The 18,416-nt window shown below is 37.2% G+C and overlaps 1 protein-coding gene across 5 annotated transcripts in view; it reads left to right on the top strand.

Annotated features, from left to right (window-relative positions):
* ZMYM2 (zinc finger MYM-type containing 2) overlaps positions 1-18,416 on the top strand; it is a 94,332-nt gene that overhangs the window by 9,120 nt on the left and 66,796 nt on the right. For 3 of the 5 annotated variants that reach the window (XM_085309082.1, XM_085309085.1, XM_085309087.1), the window contains exons 3-4: positions 13,643-13,765; positions 14,907-15,766. In XM_085309082.1, the coding sequence (XP_085165208.1) occupies positions 14,917-15,766 (850 nt within the window). In that variant the 5' untranslated portion in view covers positions 13,643-13,765; positions 14,907-14,916. The remainder of the gene's footprint in view (positions 1-13,642; positions 13,766-14,906; positions 15,767-18,416) is intronic. The other 2 variants (XM_085309084.1, XM_085309083.1) reach the window with 2 other exon arrangements.

The following is an 18,416-nucleotide window of genomic DNA, read 5'->3' on the forward strand; positions in this document are numbered from 1 at the left end:
TAGCCAATATTTGGGTATTTTTCCACAATGAAAAATGTCTGTTCAAGACTGATTGATCTTAAGTCAATTTTCCTATCAGTTTTTAAAGTAACCAGGTACAAACATCTAGTTAGCTCACAAACTATGAGGCATAGTAGTTTTTCATCCATCTCTTTTTGATGTCAGGTACCAAGAAACCGCATGTGCCATTAGGCAGGATGGTTATCAGCTATCCACGTAGAGTTACTTGTTTCAGGAGAAGTACATATATAGGAGTAGATTGCCTGCTAGTTTAAAATTAGAATACCTTAAGCACAAATGAAGAATAAAATTGAATATGCTTATTTGCAACCAGTAAAGTGTCATCTTTTGTAAATTGTAGGGCAGCAATACAGGCTGGGCACTGACTGGATAGAAAGCAGCTTTGCGAAAAAACTTGAAGTCCTGGTGGACAGTAAGTTGAACACGAATCAGTAACACACCCTTGCAGGGATGAATATGAACAGCATGCTGGGCTGAATTAAGACTCTAGCCAGGAGACTGAGGGAAGTGATTGTTCTCCCATATGGCACTTGTTAGACAATATCTAGAATGCTTTGTCCAGTTTGGTATTGGTCCCTCCCACTCTAGTACAATTAAGACATTTAYGTACTGGAATGAGTCCAGTGGAGAGCCACCAGGACGGTTAAGAGGTCTGGAGCACGAAAACAAAGAGAGGCTGAGGGGCCCAAATGTTTTTGGCCTTGAGAAGAAAAGACAGAGGGGAGATGTTACTGTGGTCTCGAACTATTTAATGGGAGGATATAGAGAAGACAGAGCCAGGTGCTTCTCAGAGGTGCACATTGATTGGATGACAGGGCACAGGCACATGTTGCCACAAGGGAAATTGAGTGTGTATATATATGAGGAARAGAATTTCATAATGAAGATAATCAGACACTGAAAGAGGAGGCTGCCCAGAGAGGCTGGGGAATATGGATCTTTGTAGATGCTCAAAATAGTTGGATATGATACTARCACCCTGACTTGACTTTAAAGATGGATCTCACTTCTAATTTTCACTGCTCTGAACTGGGATGGAATTTGATAAGATGTCTTCCAGAGGTCCCATTCAACCTCAGGAATTTTATGATTCTAATTAAGTTTGCAGTGTTTAGGTGTTTTAATATCATTTATTGACCAAGATGTTCCCTATAGATATGTGGTGTACTGCTTTTTTTTTTTCTTTAAAAGCAAATCATGTTTTACAGGAACAACTAACTTAATAGAATTATTATTACTCTAGCAAATAAATTAGTCTGTTTCTGGATGTGTAGATCTGCAGGATATATTGGAAGTAATAGATATTCTCTCACACCTGAGATGTCTTTTCCTCTTTCCTGACCATAGTTTGTTTTTGAATTTCAGGTTACACATTATAAACTACCTCCAGTTTCTTGTAAGTTTACAAATTTGAAAGATGGCATGCTACTTCTATGGATTAGGTGCTTACTGATCAGTATAGGTACTATAATCATAATAATTTGTRTCAAAAGGTATTCCTGATGCAATTATCTCTCATACGAAGAATACAAAAATAGATTATTTGCTTAGAGCCTTTTCTAATTTATATCTATAGTACTTTTAAATTTGCAAAATATACTGTAATACATTTGTTACCTAAGTGAACTGAATACTTCTATTTCCTAGAACATGGAATATTTAAATACTGTTTTTAAAGGGTATTATACATGTTGTATATCACTATCTCAATTTAATCTCTCAAATGTTAGCAAAGACTGTGGGCTTCATAGATTTGAATTTGGAATTAATCTTTATTAGTCCCCATGAAATAAGCATAAGGTGTGTTTTTGAAGTGTGTACTGTGATCCAGTGATACTTAGTTACCAGTGGCCTGATTAATTTGGTTGCTCAGTCTTGACATACAAATAATTGTGCTATTTTCGGGTCTGTTTCTATTCTAGTTGGTCAATATGTGTTTTTTTCCTTAATATTAAGATATGTCAGATAAGTTTATCATCTTTGCATGCTATATTAAGACCACTTTCTACTTACTTCTTTATTTTCCTTTTCCAGTGTTTTTCTTGTCGTTTTACTAATTTCATATCTTTAGCATAGCGTTTCTTTTCTGTGTTACCCTAATGCTTCCTTTCCGTTTAGGTCATCTTCGAAGTTTCTTGCTGTAGTCTAATGTTCCTATGTGCGTTTGGACATAACTTCCGTGGGTCCTTGTTTTTTCTGTTTTTTTTGTCTTATTCTATCATTCTATTCAATTTATTATAAAGTAAATACTAAAGCAGCATGTTGTTGCTTGAGTAGTAGAAGATAACTTACAGTTTACCACATCACAACTTACTGCTTTTAAGATTAGAAGTTGTTCCAGGCTATTGCTGATCAGCACCTTTTCATGATTAAATATCCATGAAATATTTTAAAAGTATGTGTATGAAGGGGAATATATATCAGTATTGCTATCTTAAACCTTATACATAGTCAATGGTATGATTTGCATTTTCCATGAATAGCTAGGCCAGTTGTTGTCTATTTCCCCATGAGTAATCTTGAAAATGTTATGTGGTAGGTATGGATAGGCTTGTGTTCAAAATTCACCCTGAATAGACTGAAATTCAAGACTGACCTTGAGTTACTATTCTGTTCATGCATATAGGGCGCAATTTTCAACATTGATCAGGTAGGAACACCAAACTAAGAAGCTGTATTAAATAAAGATATTAAAATAGCTTTATTTGCATTTGAATTTTCAGATACGTACCTGAAAATTGTTGGTTAGAAAGCAGGTGTCAGCATTCACATGTAACGTTTGATAGCTGCAGTACAGGTAAGGTGCTTAGATTATACTGAAGTCTGCACTTCCCTGCCTCTCACTTTTCAGTGATCTTTAGTTTGTGTGTAAATAGTTTCTCTTGAATAAAAATAACTGCTTTGTTTCTTTCACTATGTAGATGCTTGCTTTCTTTTTACTGGTTTTGGTGTTATGGTAAGTAATGAATTTTAGTAAGTTAATTTCTTCAGTCCGTATCAGTCTTTTGACAGTCATATGGAAAGAATGAAATTTGAAGCAGATTGCTTCAACTGAAACTTAATGAACTTACTGAAAATAAACTATTCTAAGTCAAATGATAGAAGAGAACTGCAAAAATCATAAAAAAGACTTGTCRTCTCATTTGCCATGAAGATCCTTTTTAAAACAAACAAAAAACCACCTTCCGTTAAGACTAACAATAGTATTATGGCATAGGATAGTATTCCGTGCCATTTATGAATCACAACGGTTGAGGTTCGAAGGGACCTCCRGAGATCATCTAGTCCAAACCCCTGCTCAAGCAGTGTCACCTCCTGTTAGACATGGATTGCATCTAGGTGGGTTTGAATATCTCTAGGGAAGGAGATGCCACAACCTAACCTCCCTGGGCAACCGGTTCCCTAACAGTAAAGGAGTTTTTCCTCATATTCAAATGGAACTTCCTGTGTTTCAGTTTGTGCCTGTTGTGCCTCTTGTTCTGTTGCTGGACACCRCTGAAAAGAATCTGGTTACACCCTCTTGACAACCCCCCTTAATGTATTTGTATACATTGATAAGATCCCCTCTCAGTCTTCTCTTCTCCAGGCTAAAAAGGCCCAGCTCTCCCAGCATCTGCTCATATGAGAGATGCTCCAGTTCTCTGCTCATCTTTGTAGTCCTACACTAGACACTCTCCAGTAGCTCCAAGTCACTCTTGTACTGAGGAGCCCAGAATTGGATGCAGTAGTCCAAATGTGGTGTATGTTGGGGGGGAGGGAATCATCTCCCTTGAGCTGCTGGCAACACTCTTCCTAATGCACCCCAGGAGACCATTGGCCTTCTTGGCTACAATGGCACATTGCTGGGTCATGGTCAACTTGTTGTCCAYCAGCACTCCCAGGTCCTTCTCTGCAGAGCTGCTCTCCAGAAGGTCAGCCCCCAGCCTGTACTAGTGCCTAGGATTATTCTTCCCTAAGTGCAGGACTCTGCACTTGTCCTTGTTGAACCTCAGGAGGTTCCTCTCTGCCCAACTCTCCAGCCTGTCCAGGTCTCTCCAAATGGCAGCACAGCCYTCAGGTGTGTCAAACACTCCTCCCATCTTGGTATCATCCGCAAACTTGCTGAGGAGGCACTCTGTCCCCTCATCCAGGTCACTGATGAAGAACAGGATGAGACYCAGTACTGAGCCCTGGGGGATGCCACTAGCCACAGGCCTCCAGCTAGACTCTGCACCACTGATGATGACCCTCTGAGCTCTGCCTTTCAGCCAGTTCTCAATCCACCTCCCTGTCCACTTGTCTAACCCACACTTGCTGAGCTTATCTCGGGGGATGTGATGGGAGACAGTGTCAAAAGCCTCACTGAAGTCAGGCTTCAACAACATTCCCTGCTCTCCCCTCATCTACGCAGCCAGTCATTCCATCATAGAAGGTTATCAGATTGGTTAAGCAGGATTTCYCCTTGTTGAATCCATGCTGGCTACTCCTGATCACCTTCTTTTCCACATGCTTGGAGATGACATCCAGGATGAGCTGTTCCATCACCTTTCCATGGGTGGAGGTGAGGCTAACCAGCCTAGAGTTGCCTGGGTCGTCCTCCTTGCCCTTTTTGAAGACTGGAGTGACACTGGCTTTCTTCCAGTCCTCAGGCTTCTCTCTSGTTCTCCATGACCTTTCCAAAGTGATGGAGAGTGGCCTAGCAACAACATCTGCCAGTTCCTCAACATTTGTGGGTGCCTCCCTTTGGGGCTCATGGATCTGTGGGTGTCAGGTTTGCCTAAATGATCTCTAAGCTGAGACTCCTTGACCAAGGGAAAGTCTTCCTTTCTCCAGGAATTTTCTCTTGTGCTTCTAGGGTCAGGGATTCTTGAGGGCAGGCCTTAGTGGTAAAGACTGAAGCAAAGAAGGCATTCAGTAACTGCCTTCTCTGGATCCTTCGTCACGAGGGTCCCCAACCCATTCAGCAATGGGCCACGTTCTCCCTAGTCGTCGTCTTGCTACCGATGTATTTGAAGAAGGCCTTCTCGTTATCTTTGACATCCTTTGCCAGACTCAACTCCAACTGGGCCTTAACCTTCCTTGTCGCATCCCTGCATACTCTGACAGTGTTTTTATATTCCTCCTTAGTCTCCTGTCCCCTTCTTCCACGTTCTGTGTGCTTTCTTCTTCTGTTGGAGTTTTGCCAAGAGCTCMTTGCTCACTCATGCAGGTCTGCTGCCCCCCTCTGCTTGACTTTTTACTCATAGGGATGCACCCATCTTGAGCTTGGAGGAAGYGATCCTTGAATATTGACCAGTTTTCTTCTACCTTCCCCTTTCCTTCTAGGGCCCTAACTCATGGGATTCCTCCAAGGAGATCCCTGAGGAGGCCAAAGTTCACTCTCCTGAAGTCCAGGGTTATGATCCTACTTATTGCCTTGCTTCCTCCGTATAGGATCCTGAACTCCACCATCTCATGGTCACTGCAGCTAAGGCTGTCTCCAGGCTTCACATCTTAATTCAGTCCTTCTTTGTTAGTACAAGGCCCAGCAGCRCACCTCTGTTGGCTTCTCTACAACCTGTGTCAAAAAGTTATCAGCAGTGCTATGCAGGAATTTCCTGGACTGTTTGTGCCTAACTGTCTTGTCTTTCTAGCAGATACCAGGGTGGTTGAAGTCTCCTGTGAGAACCAGGGCCTGTGATTGTGAGGCTACTTTCAGCTGTCCTTGGAAGGCCTCATTGACTACCTCTTTCTAGTCAGGTGGCCTGTAGTAGATACCTGCAGCAGTGTCCCCCGTGTTAGCCTGCCGTTTAATCCTTTCCCATAAGTTCTCGACTCGCCCTTCATCCACCCTGAGGCAGAGCTCGATCCATTCCAGTTTCTCTCTCACATAAAGAGCAACTCCACCACCTCACCTTCCCGGCCTGTCTTTCCTAAAAAGCACATAGCCATCTATGAGAGCATTCCAGTCAGGTGAGCTATTCCACCGTGTCTCTGTAACTGCAGTGAGATCATGGCCCTGTGACCACACACAGATCTCCAGTTCGTCCTGTTTATTCCCCATGCTGTGTGCGTTGGTGTACAGGCATTTCAAAGAGGTCATCGTGCATGGAGGTTTCCGAGGAGGGGATGCAAGATGTCTTGTAGCCATGTCTCATATGCACTTCCCTGGCTGCATGGACCTGCTGGAGGCTTCCCGACTTGAGCTGTATTTTGCTAATTACCCTGTCACTATAACCCTTCCCTTCCCACATCTTTCCTAGTATAAAGACTTGCTTTATCAAAAAAAAAAAAAAAAAAAAAGGCAAGTGGAAAGCAAGTGTTTATCATTTGCTCATTATTACTTCCAGAGTTGTGCTTTTACTGTAGTCATAAATTGCGTTGGAAAGTATTTTCTGCATGTTTTTGTTTCTAAAATGTTAAGAATTCGTATCTTCTATGGAAATGTCCTTAAGTTTGCATTTTACCTTAAATTTTTGGCACAAGTGAGCATTTTGAGATTCCAGAGTCTCATCAGTGTCCCTCTTGTGAGATGGCTGTCAGAATAGTAAATGTTTAGAGATTGAAGCAGTAATGCTTTATTGAGTTTCAGGTTTCAGTAGCATCTCTTGACTGAAGTGATGAGATCTCAGGGTTTTCTAATGATGATACTCAAATAATCAACTGATTTAGATTTTTGAAYGTAAACTTGAGTCTCCTATTACTGAAAATTTTTGCCTGTCTTCTGGAAAGCAACATTATAAATACAGTGATGGATTAGTGTTATATGTTATTCAGGCTCTTTGTTAAAGAGTTACAATTACATTTTCTTGAAATATATATTGCTTGAGGTTGTGAATGTGTGTTTAGCTTTAAGTATACAAGTACTTATGTTGAATTTGTTAGCATGATTTGTGTGAAAAGTTGATTGATGTATTTGTCATCGTGGCGTTATCTTAGCATGCTAGGCTTACCTGAAGTCTTAAAAATTTCAGATGCCCTACTGATAATTAATATGATCAGTGGATACGCATATGTGCTAGTACTCAGTCCATCTTGTTGTGTTGATGTGCTTTCAGCTTCCTTGTTGTTTAGCACATGCATTTTGGAATAAGACTTTTTTTCACCTGTGAATTGCTGTCAGAGTAGTGCCCTTCAGTCTCTGGCTATCAGCCTGTCATAACTATTCCTTTCACAAAAATGATTTCTGCGCTCAAGTTCAAAGCTGTGGCCCCGACCTTCTAATGTTCAGGYACAGCTGTTAGTGTTGCTGCACAGTGAATGTGGTTTGGGGAACTGATGCGGCGGAAAAGACTTCAGAAGAAAGGACTTTGTCAGTTGAATCAACTTTGGTTCYGTATGTGGGTGCAGAAACAACTGTGCTACATAATAGCACAAGAAATAGTGATATGGGGTGCAAAAAATTCTCTTAGGTAGTATCAATCATGCAGAAATGTCTAGAGAAACATAGCTYGATTAGTAGATAAGACCTGGAATGCTGTTGGGGATTAGAGGCTATAGTTGAGGGAGAAGGCTCATGAGTGTTTTTATAAATACACAATCATACTACTAAGTCATATTGGGAAATTAGCTCYTGGGGGAGTCAAAGGCAGTGGAAATTTAGGATTTACAGAAATTAAATTATGCAAGGTGGGATTCTATTTTAACATTCTCCCTCATCCCCAGTATTAGTAACTAATGCTTTTGAGAGTTAAGTACTGCCACATTCTCCCTTCAGGGGCTTAGGAGAAAGGATGGGGGTAGCTAGATCTTAACTCTTGAGAGACTGTGGATCTAGTAAGTAGGTGGCCCTTTAAAAGGATTAAAATTTTTGTTGTAGGCCGTGAGGCAGAGGTTGTGGTAAATTGGAGCAGCTACGTATCTGAAGCATATCCTTGCTTAAAGTGTTAAGAGTTGATGACTAGATATCCCTCAGGAAAGACAGAAGGAGCAAACACAAAATGCTGAAAGTATATAGTAGAATGTTTAACAAACAGGATTTTATTGTGTGATTATCTGCAGTAGCAGAATTTTATGTTTATGTCCTAGGAGGACCCTACAAGTTTATTGTTCCTAACATAGGAGTCTGCTCAGATAAGCTGTCCATGCATACAGTGTGTATTATTTGCTGTATAATTGAGATTGCAGTAGCAGCATTCATATTTAGTTTAAAGCTGATGTAAATTGTAACCCTCTAAAAATACTTGATTACTTTTTGCTATTCACTAGCATTTTCAACGTTTTTGGGTGAGTAGAGTGAAGCTATTAGACTGCCTTCAGTTGTAGAGTAAAAGAACTGCTTAAAGGTGATTTTAATTGGTATGTTTTTACTTTGTGTTTGGGGTGAACTGTGGCATTCATTTGGTCAGCCATGGGGGTTCAGTGCATGGATTATACCTCAGAAAACCATAGTATTGCATTTGGTTGTGTAGGGAATGTAACTTTTCTTTTGTATATAAGCATATTATAATTACTCTACTAGATTAGAGTAATTGCTATGCTAGGTTAGTAGACAGTTCAGTAATCTGTTTGCAGCAGTGAGATCTAGGAGTAGGAATCTGGCAGGTCTAGTGTGATTTTTATGCAGGTGTATTCTTTTTGGCTTTCAGCTGCTGGCTGTTTAAGGAGTTCCTGATTGTACAGTTGCATTTGGGCTGCTTTATTTAATGGTCCTTAACRCATAATAATTTAATGAGTTTGTCCAATCTCTATTTGAACTGGTTGCCTTTTTGGGCTTTGTAGCATTTTGTGGCAGTCACTCTCACAATTAAGAAAATAAGATTTTGCAGAATAGATTATTAAATATATGTAATTGTTGTGTTGGCTGTCTTTATGTTTGTATATTATAAGACACTGGGCATAACTTTCCATTTATTTTCTATATTCTTTGTTTTTACAGATTTATCATCCTTTCATCATCAGTTGTCTGTCTTTTCCAAAGAGAAGACTTTTCCTTTAATATATGTAGTTCATGTAACTCATCTTTTTTTGTTCAGGAATGACCTGAACATCTCTCTGATTTTAAAAACAAACAAAAACAAACAGAAAACCACACAGTTCACCAACTTCTTTAATACATAGCAGTGGATGTTTTCTGTATTGCTCTCATTTTTTTTTTAAGAATTCGTAACATTGTGTTTTTTCTTTGGTCATTGATGACTGAATGGGTTTGGTGAGACTGATCACAATCTGGATCTTAGCCCTCTGATTTAGAAAAATCATTGTGTTCTCCCTGTTTATTATTGTCCATCTATCACTGATGATTCTTTTGCCTGTTATTCTCTCTAATTGTTCAGCATTGCAAGACTCCTCTGCAGTTCTTTATAATAAGTTTCTGTTTTCAATTGCTGCAAATAATTTTGTATCATTAAGAAAATGTCACTTTGGTAGTCATCCTTCGTTATGGTTGATTTATGTATCATGCATTGACCTATGGCTTTTCCTTTTAGGACCTTACTGGTCGCTTATCTTTCTTGTGATAACAGGAAATAATGCATGATTTATTTCTTTATCTTTAAATAATTACAGATCTTCAAGAGGACCCTTTCTCAAATCATACAACAATTCATTTCCACTGCAGTCTTTGCTGGGGAACCTTGCTGAATGCCTTTTGGAAATACARCTTCTCCAGACAGATTTAATCAGTGTTGGTCCACAAGCATGTGAACACTTCAAAAGAGCTTTCCAATAGCCCCATAAGTTGCAAAATACATGTTAATTCTTTCCCATATATTATATTTTGCTGTAATATATTTATTCAGCTATAGTTTCTGTCAGTTTCTTTAATGATGGATATGGGACTATAGTCTCTATCTGGGCAATTTTCATCACCTTCTTGTTTAAGTAATTGGTTATAGATACTGAATTATAAAATCAGTGACTGTCTTTAGAAATCTTAAGCAAACGTCCCATGGCCCTGATGATTTCTTCTAAAATCTTCTTCTATTAGCGCTTCAATATGGTATCTTTCCTCTGACTTGACTGTAGAAAGAGAGCTTTATGGTCTTGCCTGATGTCTTCCTYGCTGAACATCCGTGCAAAGAATTTATTCTATACTTTCTGCTGTGATTTGGACTTCTTAGGTACTCTATTTCCTTTAGGAAAATTTTACTATTGCATGAGGATAGTTCTGCTAGATGGACCTTTGTTCTGACATAGCAGGACAGACTACTGAGCTAGTTATATTTACTCTGTCATTTAACTATCATGGCTTTAGGGTCTTTTCAGACTGCTTATATGAGTTTTTAAACGGCCTCCGTGCTTTCAAGCAGCTTTCTGTCTTGCTGCTCCATTTCATTTCCTTTTAGCTGGGTTCTTCATATTTATGTTTTCCTCTTTTTTTGAAGTTAAATATTTGAGTTGTGAATTATTTTTTCATGTGAATTAAAATATGCTAGTCTGGAGTGTTATCTCGATAATTACATCTTGAGCTACATTGCATGGTTCAAAATTAGATCAAGAGTTGTTTTTCCTTTTGTTAGTAATCTAGGTAGTTGCAGTCAGCAGTGTCATAAGAAATTACCTCCATCGTTGCTTGTTTATGTCTGCCCTCTTCCCCCAGTCTAAACAATAGTAGTTGAAGTCCTCAGTTGTTAATGTTTAGCCTTTGTAGTCTCTTTTGTTCCCCTGTACTTCACCTTTGCTGTCATCAAGTTGAAGTGATTGATAATATAGTATTAATGTACTATTTCTTCTTGGATATGGAATTTAAATGTAGTACTGYACTTGTTGAGGTAAATAGTTTGGTGAAGACCTATTTGTTTTAACAGGAAGTGGTGTTGCTCCACTCAAGCAAATCAATCACTCTTCTACCTGTATTGTTTGTACTGTAGTATAGCACTATCCCCTGAATTTTATTAATCCATTTAGTTTTGAAGATGTCTTAAAACCAGTCTTTCAAGTTTCGTTAGACTAAAAGCTGGAAGGACTTGCAAATGTTGGCTTTGGTTTGGATGCCTGTTTCAAATTCCCTGTTTAGTTGGAATTATAGTTTTGGCTGGACTTCACCTATTCCTCTTCATTTTTATGACTTTGCTCCAAGTGTGCATAAACATGACTGTGMTCTTTCACATCTCCCGCCTTCCTTGGTAGTGTTAACAATAGCCCTTAATAAAGGCTTTTAAATTGAGTTTAGCTTTGGTAAAGGTAGAATTGAGAAATCTTTATGTAAAGCTCCATCCCCTCCCCCCAATTTCTCCAGTTCCTGATAACTGAACAGATGAATGAATAAAGTTTAAGATTGACCTATGAAGCCTTTCATAGGCTTGGCTGCCTTAGAGGCTGTGGTATTTGCCATCCTGCCAGAGAAACGCCTGTATCTTGTCTTTTATTTCTTCCAGTAATTAAACCCTGAGTGTAGCTATGGGAATTATTTATTTCCTTATGAAGACTTCTATATAAGCGTGCTGTAACCTAATTTAAAAGGAGGATATATAAAGCCTGATTCAGGAAGGGCTGCTGTGTATTGGTGGTGCGTGTGTTTCCATCCAACTGTAGAATTGGTGTCTGTATGCTGCCACAAAGTGTTGAACTCATTCTGCAGTGACACTGAACACACTTAAATTCTTTGCAGGCTAAATCCCACCTTTTTGTTTTTGATTATTCCCTTTAGTTTTCAAAATCTAAACAAATCATCTAACAGTCAGTCTGATCAATCTTGTGGGATTCTAGCAATTGTTTCTCATTAAGCATCTTTCACTGTTAGTAGTTGTATAGTGTGAGWTTTTTCCTGTTTTCCTGCTCCAAATTTCTTATTTTCATTCTGTAGATTATTTTTCCTTTGGTAGTTGTTCACTTTAGAAATACTGACTACGACATTGCCTGTGTAGTGTTGTGTTTTTCCTCAATATGAACGTTTTTGRAAAACTAGCCTCCTCATTTTGCAAGCTGTTACAAAAAATRATTTTGTAAGTTTAACTTTCATTGYTGAGTCTTATAGAGGTAGAGATGTAGGAGATTTTATTTATAAGGAAAAATATGCTTACAACTGTGTTCAGTAACAGTTAAGCACATTACAAGCTTTTCTTGTTTTTATGTCGTACTGAATAATTCAGGTCACTAAAACAGAATTCTCTTGGAAAGCGTGTGTGTGTGTGGAAATGTGTTTAGGCGAAAAGATGTATTTCATGCTGTATTACAGTACACTCATGTGACATGTAGCAAAGATAAGACCCAACTCTGTCTTTCTACTAAGGATCTGTAGAAATAGGAATAGCGAAGGTTTGAGTCAGGACAAGGCATAGTCTTGGCATATTCTCATTTCCTCTTTGCTCTCATCTATTCRGGTCTATTTAAAATTTTGTTAAAAGCTTTATATACTTGTGATGCTTTTGAGCTTGTTCTGAAAGGAAATGCATGAAATGAAACAGAGAAAGTTTAAGAATCAATAAACTGATTTTTTTCAGCAAAAACTGAGATATAGGAAAATACAGCTTTGAATTACTCAGCCCTATAGGGAAAAAAATATACATATATTTTTATACATACATAAAAGAATATTGGATTAAAATAATCTTCAATGTAACTGACTGATTTCCAAGCTGGTGCATTGATTATACAACTATTTGCTAAGAAAACTGCTTTCATTCCAGTTGGATGTTACCAATGTTACCTTTATTACTGTTGGAGTACTGTTACGTTAGCCTTACAGCCCAGTGCCATTATGTACAAAAGAATTAAAAGGTGGTTGCCTCTCTGGTTCACAGCTATGCTGCTTGGATGCTTCACGCGCACACACACCCTACACTCCCCCACCCCCAGCTTAGTTATTTGACAAGAGTGCTTGAATAATGTTATAAATGCTTAGAAGAATATTTGAGACTGATTCCTCTGGGCTTCTTTACTRTCTGGGGATTCTCCTGGCTGTCCTCAAACAGTAGATAACTAGACAAGTTGATAATCTTCATTGTAAAAAACACTGCCAAGTCTGGGAAACCTGATGACTGTTGTAAAACCTGTAGAGTAAATACAGGCTTGAACTTTGAACGTTTTCAGTTTCTTGTAGCTAGTCATATGCATTAATATAAGTGAGAATGTTGAATCTCATTGTATTAAGTATCACTTGAGTGCAGTATAAACAAGATGAAAATAATTAATAATGTAAGGCTTATGTTGCATTGTAATCCTGATGTATAACGTATGTTTTGCGATTTTCCTTTTGCAACATCTTGATTTAAACATTGTATAATCTGCTACAAGCATAAGGGAAGCTAACATGGTAAATGAAAAAGAAACAGAACTGCTAAGGCCTTTATTTTTTTTTTTGGCAATAGCTCCATTTGAACCATTTGTTTCCGTAATATTTATTATAAATATGCTTACTTCTTAAATCTAGTGTTTGATTACTTAATTGCAGCCTGTCTGTTTCTTATCAAGCAATATATTTTTTCCATCTATCTATATAGTATCAAATAAAGGATTTTGGAAACGTGAGATGACAAAGTGGAAAATCTAGAATAAACAAGTGTTGCTGATTTACTTTTGGAAATAATTGTATAGATGGACATTCTCTCTAAAATAGTGCAATGACAGTGCTAGAAATCAGATTTGAACCTAAAAATCAATTTTGAACTTAAACTGTAAATAGGAATGAAATAAGTTTAATAAAGGTGGTTAGTACAAAGAGACTCGAGATGAAGAAACTATTTCAGAAAATTAATATATATTTGTTTTAATCCTGTTTTAGAACACGCTGTTTTTGTGGAGGGCAGCAAGTTGATGCAAGAAGAGCAGATTCCCCAGACGGAGTGGGGGAGAAGTCTTTGAGTAATTTATTAAGGTAAACGGGTTGCAGTGGATTTCTGGATGGGTAAGTGTTGATGAATAGGATTTTTCTGCTACTCCTATTCACTTTTTTATAAATAATTTTTGCACAGAGGTTCAGTGGTATTACACATTAGCATGTACTCAAAGATATACTCAAATTATCATGCAATTATATCTGTATTTTTCTTGGTAGGTATATCAGTATCAGCTTAATTTACTAAGTTTTAGTACAAATGTTCTTTATGGAGATTTTTTCTGTGTTGATTGTATGGTATGCATGATTGTATACTTGCTTAGAATTCCAGGTACAGAAATAAAATAACCTGATTGCCTTTTGACACTTTAAAAATTTATACTAGAATGACTAGAATTGTTATAAACCTCAGACTCTCAAAACTGTAAAATTATTAACAGCAAATGTTTCTGTAGTGACTTAGAAACAAGAGGTTGCTCTGCATCCTCCATTACTCAGTAATGATCTCTTCTTGTTGCATGCAGCAGTTCCAAAGCTCTCTTACTTCTATGTCTCAATGACACTGTGGCCRTGTAAGGAGCTTCTAACTGTGTGGAGTTGGAAGAAAATCAGTTGAATTTTAATGTTGTTAATATGTAAAATGATATTATGTTCTTTTTGCTAGGCACTTGGATATGTGTTGATTGATCTAGCTTCAATCTTCTGTTGTATAAATCTATTGAAGTTGCGATTTTGTAACATTCCTAATAGGAATCAAATTTAATAAGACTTCAGTTTTTTCAATCTGCTTGTCTAATCCTTCATTTTTATTTGCAGTTGAATAAAAGCAGTGTTACAGGACCATTTTAGGTTCAAGGGTTGGAGAGGGAGTGAGAAATGAAGCTCATGTAATAAATACCAACAAATTCCATTTCCACTGTGTATCTATATTTTGTTAAACAATGATGTGTAGCTGTTAAGTGGAAGTGTTGGTAATGGCAGTGTCTCTTGCTAGTATAGTGTTAGAAAGGAGATAAATGTAAAGACAATCAAGAACATAGAGAAACTTCTTACTTTCTTTTGATGATCTCAATTAGGAAGAGAAAACAAGTAAAAGACGAAACTATTTTAATTCTGTAGTTAGTTTAAAAACTATTATTGGAAAGTTAAATCTCATTCTGAAGTTGGTTTCCCCCTCCCCCTTGTCCCTTGTTTGTTTTTCTTTAAACAGCAGATCTGGAATGGACACAGATTCTCTGGGAGGATTAGAACTGTCTGAACATACTCCTAGTCTGCTGGGGAATACCACCATGGCAGCGGGCCTTGCAAATGTAGGAAATACGTTTGGAGGTCCACCCAGTTCTTTAGTTTCTAGACCTAATAAATTCCAAAACTCACCTATAGAAGATGATGATGATGTAGTTTTTATTGAACCTGTACAACCTCCACAAACGTCTACATCGCTGATACCAGATCAAAGAAACACTGCTTTTACGTCATCAAAAAATGAAGAGCTTCAAGGGAATGATTCCAAAATGCTTCCTGCTCCGAAAGACTTAAATTCTCAAAAGGGAAGTGTAAGTGAAACTATTATTATTGATGACGAAGAAGATATTGAAACAAATCAAGGACAAGAGAAGAATACTTCCGGTTTTAATGAGCGAAGACTTCCAGAGTGTAAAAGTAGAACCAACGATATGGAATTCTCAGCTTCCAGTTTTTCAAGAAGTAAGGTAAATTCAGGAATTGGTAATAGTGGTATAACCACAGAACCAGACTCTGAAATTCAGATTGCTAATGTTACCACATTAGAAACAGGTGCTGTGAGCTCTGTGAGTGATGGTCATTTAGAAAATGCTGAAGGGCGTGACATGAACTTAATGATTACACATGTAACATCACTGCAGAATTCCAACTTGGGAGATGTATCTAACGGACTGCAGTCAAGTAATTTTGGTGTTAATATACAAACATACACCCCATCTTTAACTTCACAGACCAAGACTGGTGTAGGACCTTTCAATCCTGGTAGGATGAGTGTGGCTGGAGATGTATTTCAAAACGGAGAATCTGTGACTCATCATAATCCTGGTAAGTTATAATATTGAACRTTTCCTTAAAAGCTGAAAAGGTATCATAGAAAGTTTGATTAAAATGTTCTTGGAAGTTACACCGTATAGTATTTTTAGCTTAATTTTTAGAGAAGAGCTTGGTTTCCTTCATCTGCATTAAAACCGCATGTGACTCTCTGGAATAGAGTATGCTCAGCCAATGAGTAGATAAACTGTTCCGGTTTAGCAATTAATAATGCCTTCAGATGTTTTGAGATATAAGTATATGTATCTAAAAAGCAAAGCTTTCTTTAGAACTTTGGTGTGACCCCCTTGAATGCTCACAAGTAAAGGTTAGAGCGTCTATATAGCTTGTATGCCTTTTTGCATACTTTACTGTTAGTAAAACTATTATGCAGTTCTGTTATTAGTATAATGCATTAGAATTTATTTAAGTATTTTTCTGATTTTTTTATTGTCTTTTCATCTGAATATTATTTGACAAGCAAAAAAGAATTTAAAAATCTGATCTTAATCATACAAGTGGTTAGCTAACATAATACACTACAYAGTAATAGCAGTTCTCAGTACTTACAATGCTTTAACAAAATAGGGTCCAAGTTATGTATTTATTCACATGTTCCTGTAGTAGATTATATACACTTTGGTTGATATCTAGAGTCACCTGTGATAAAATATATTGTATTATATCATATTAATTTGCTTTAGGATTTGGCTACTTTGTTTCTGTATCTGTGTGAAAATAGCAGTAAAATTTACCTCCTGTTTAGCAAGTAAAAAGATCTCTCCCATGACAAAGTGGGGCAACTGTGAATGGACTTCTGGAATTATTCTACAGAATTTAAGCTTTCACAGTTTAAAATTGTATGTAGTTTAAAGTCTTCCAGTATGAAGGTGAAGTTCTAGTACACACTAATACTGCACTGCCATTTTAGGTTAGAAATCGGGAAGATGAGTTATGAGTTTTGCTACAGGTTTAACTTCAGATTGAGTAGGATTATTTTAAAAGGAAAATATAAAATGATTTAAATCCAGGTGCATTAGACCCTTGTTAATACACAGTTTCTTATCTTACTAACATGCAGCTTAAAACAGATGGATTTTCAACTTGTTTTCAACAAATACTTAAATAAGAGTTCTTCAGTTTGGTCATATATTACAAAGTGTATGTTAACAAATGAATTCTTTTAAAAGAAAGCTAAATTTTATAAATTTGCAAATGTTGCTTTTTTAAATTGCGTCCAAACTTATTTCAAACCTTGTCAAGTTGAAAGCCTAGAGCCTAAAGCCTTGTTGTCTGGTTGTCTTCATTTGATGATTTATAAATTCRGTTCCTATTTAATCTTTTAAAAATAAGATTCCCACTGTTGATAGTTAATTCCTCAGACATGTGGTATGGTTATTGTTGTCAGATAGTCACAAATAGTCGTAGATGTATGGGAACTTATGGTACTTGTTACCTTAAAATATTGCCTTTGTCTTAAGAAAATCAGCATGGGCTTTCCCTTGAAATACTGTGCTTCTATTTGTGGTGTGATTAACAGGGACACATGAGATTTTTGCATGTGTGAAGTCTGATATGCGGGGACCACAGCAGTTTTGGAATATATTGAATTCGGAGACCCCAGGGTAGTGGTTGGATGTCCTTTTAATGACTAAATGAAGAGGACTCCCTCAGAGAAGGGAGGAAGAAAGAAATTTACAATGATTGAATGAGTTGTGTGTATATGGGATCATCTTTATGCCTGTGGTCTTTTTATGTGAAAAAGAAGTAAATAGCAATAGGCTCAAAAGGAAATGGGAAGGGCTACTATAGGTAAGAGGGAAGGTGGAAAAAACGAACAAGGGAAGAACAAGAAAAATGACCAAGAGCATGAGAAGAAGAAAGAAGAGGAAGAAAAAGGGAAGACAGCTATAGTGGAAATGGCTTTTACACGAGAAAAAAAAAAGAAACACGGTAGGTGTGGATCTTTTACAGGTTTTGTACTTAAAAAGATGTAAGAGAGCTTTTAAAGATACACATTTCAAATTATGTTATTTTTCTTCCCTTTTTTCTAGAGAGAGACTCAGTGTGTGCTTCTCAGTAGAAGTTAACACTGCTTGTTAGAAACTTCTCTAATATCATGAGGAAGAATTTGATCTGAAATATGTTTAAAGTAATATGCATAACTCATCTGATTGCTAAAGATAGATCCATATTTTCTGAATCAGCAGTGTTCCATGTGTTCTGATTTTCATACTTTCAAAATATGTCCAGTAGAGGTGAAGAATCCTACCTAGTTAATCTAAGCCTACTGATAAGCATGCTTTTCTTTGCGTTGTGAAAAGACTACAGATTGAAAAACCAATGTCTGTAGTTCAGAATGGGATTCAAGAAGTCAATAGCCACCTTCAAATATATTCAGGTGTCACAACTTTCTTCAGGGATTTCTGCTTGTTAGCATTTGTTGTATGTGAAATCTTTGGGTAACAGTTTAAATACAATTATAAAAGCACTTTTGCAAATTTTCGGACTGGTCCATTACTTAAAGACATTCTTGCTTGCATCTTGGAGGAGTATTCATGTTTGCTTCTTAATATAAATAAAAAAACTTGAAGCCTTGAAGATGCAAACCTAAGGTGTAGTTTCCTGGTTTTTATATATATATATATATATATATATATATATA

This window comes from Rhea americana, unplaced genomic scaffold, assembly GCF_003343005.1.
Source record: "Rhea americana isolate MKP2758 unplaced genomic scaffold, rheAme1 scaffold_29, whole genome shotgun sequence".
Taxonomy (NCBI): Eukaryota; Metazoa; Chordata; class Aves; order Rheiformes; family Rheidae; genus Rhea; species Rhea americana.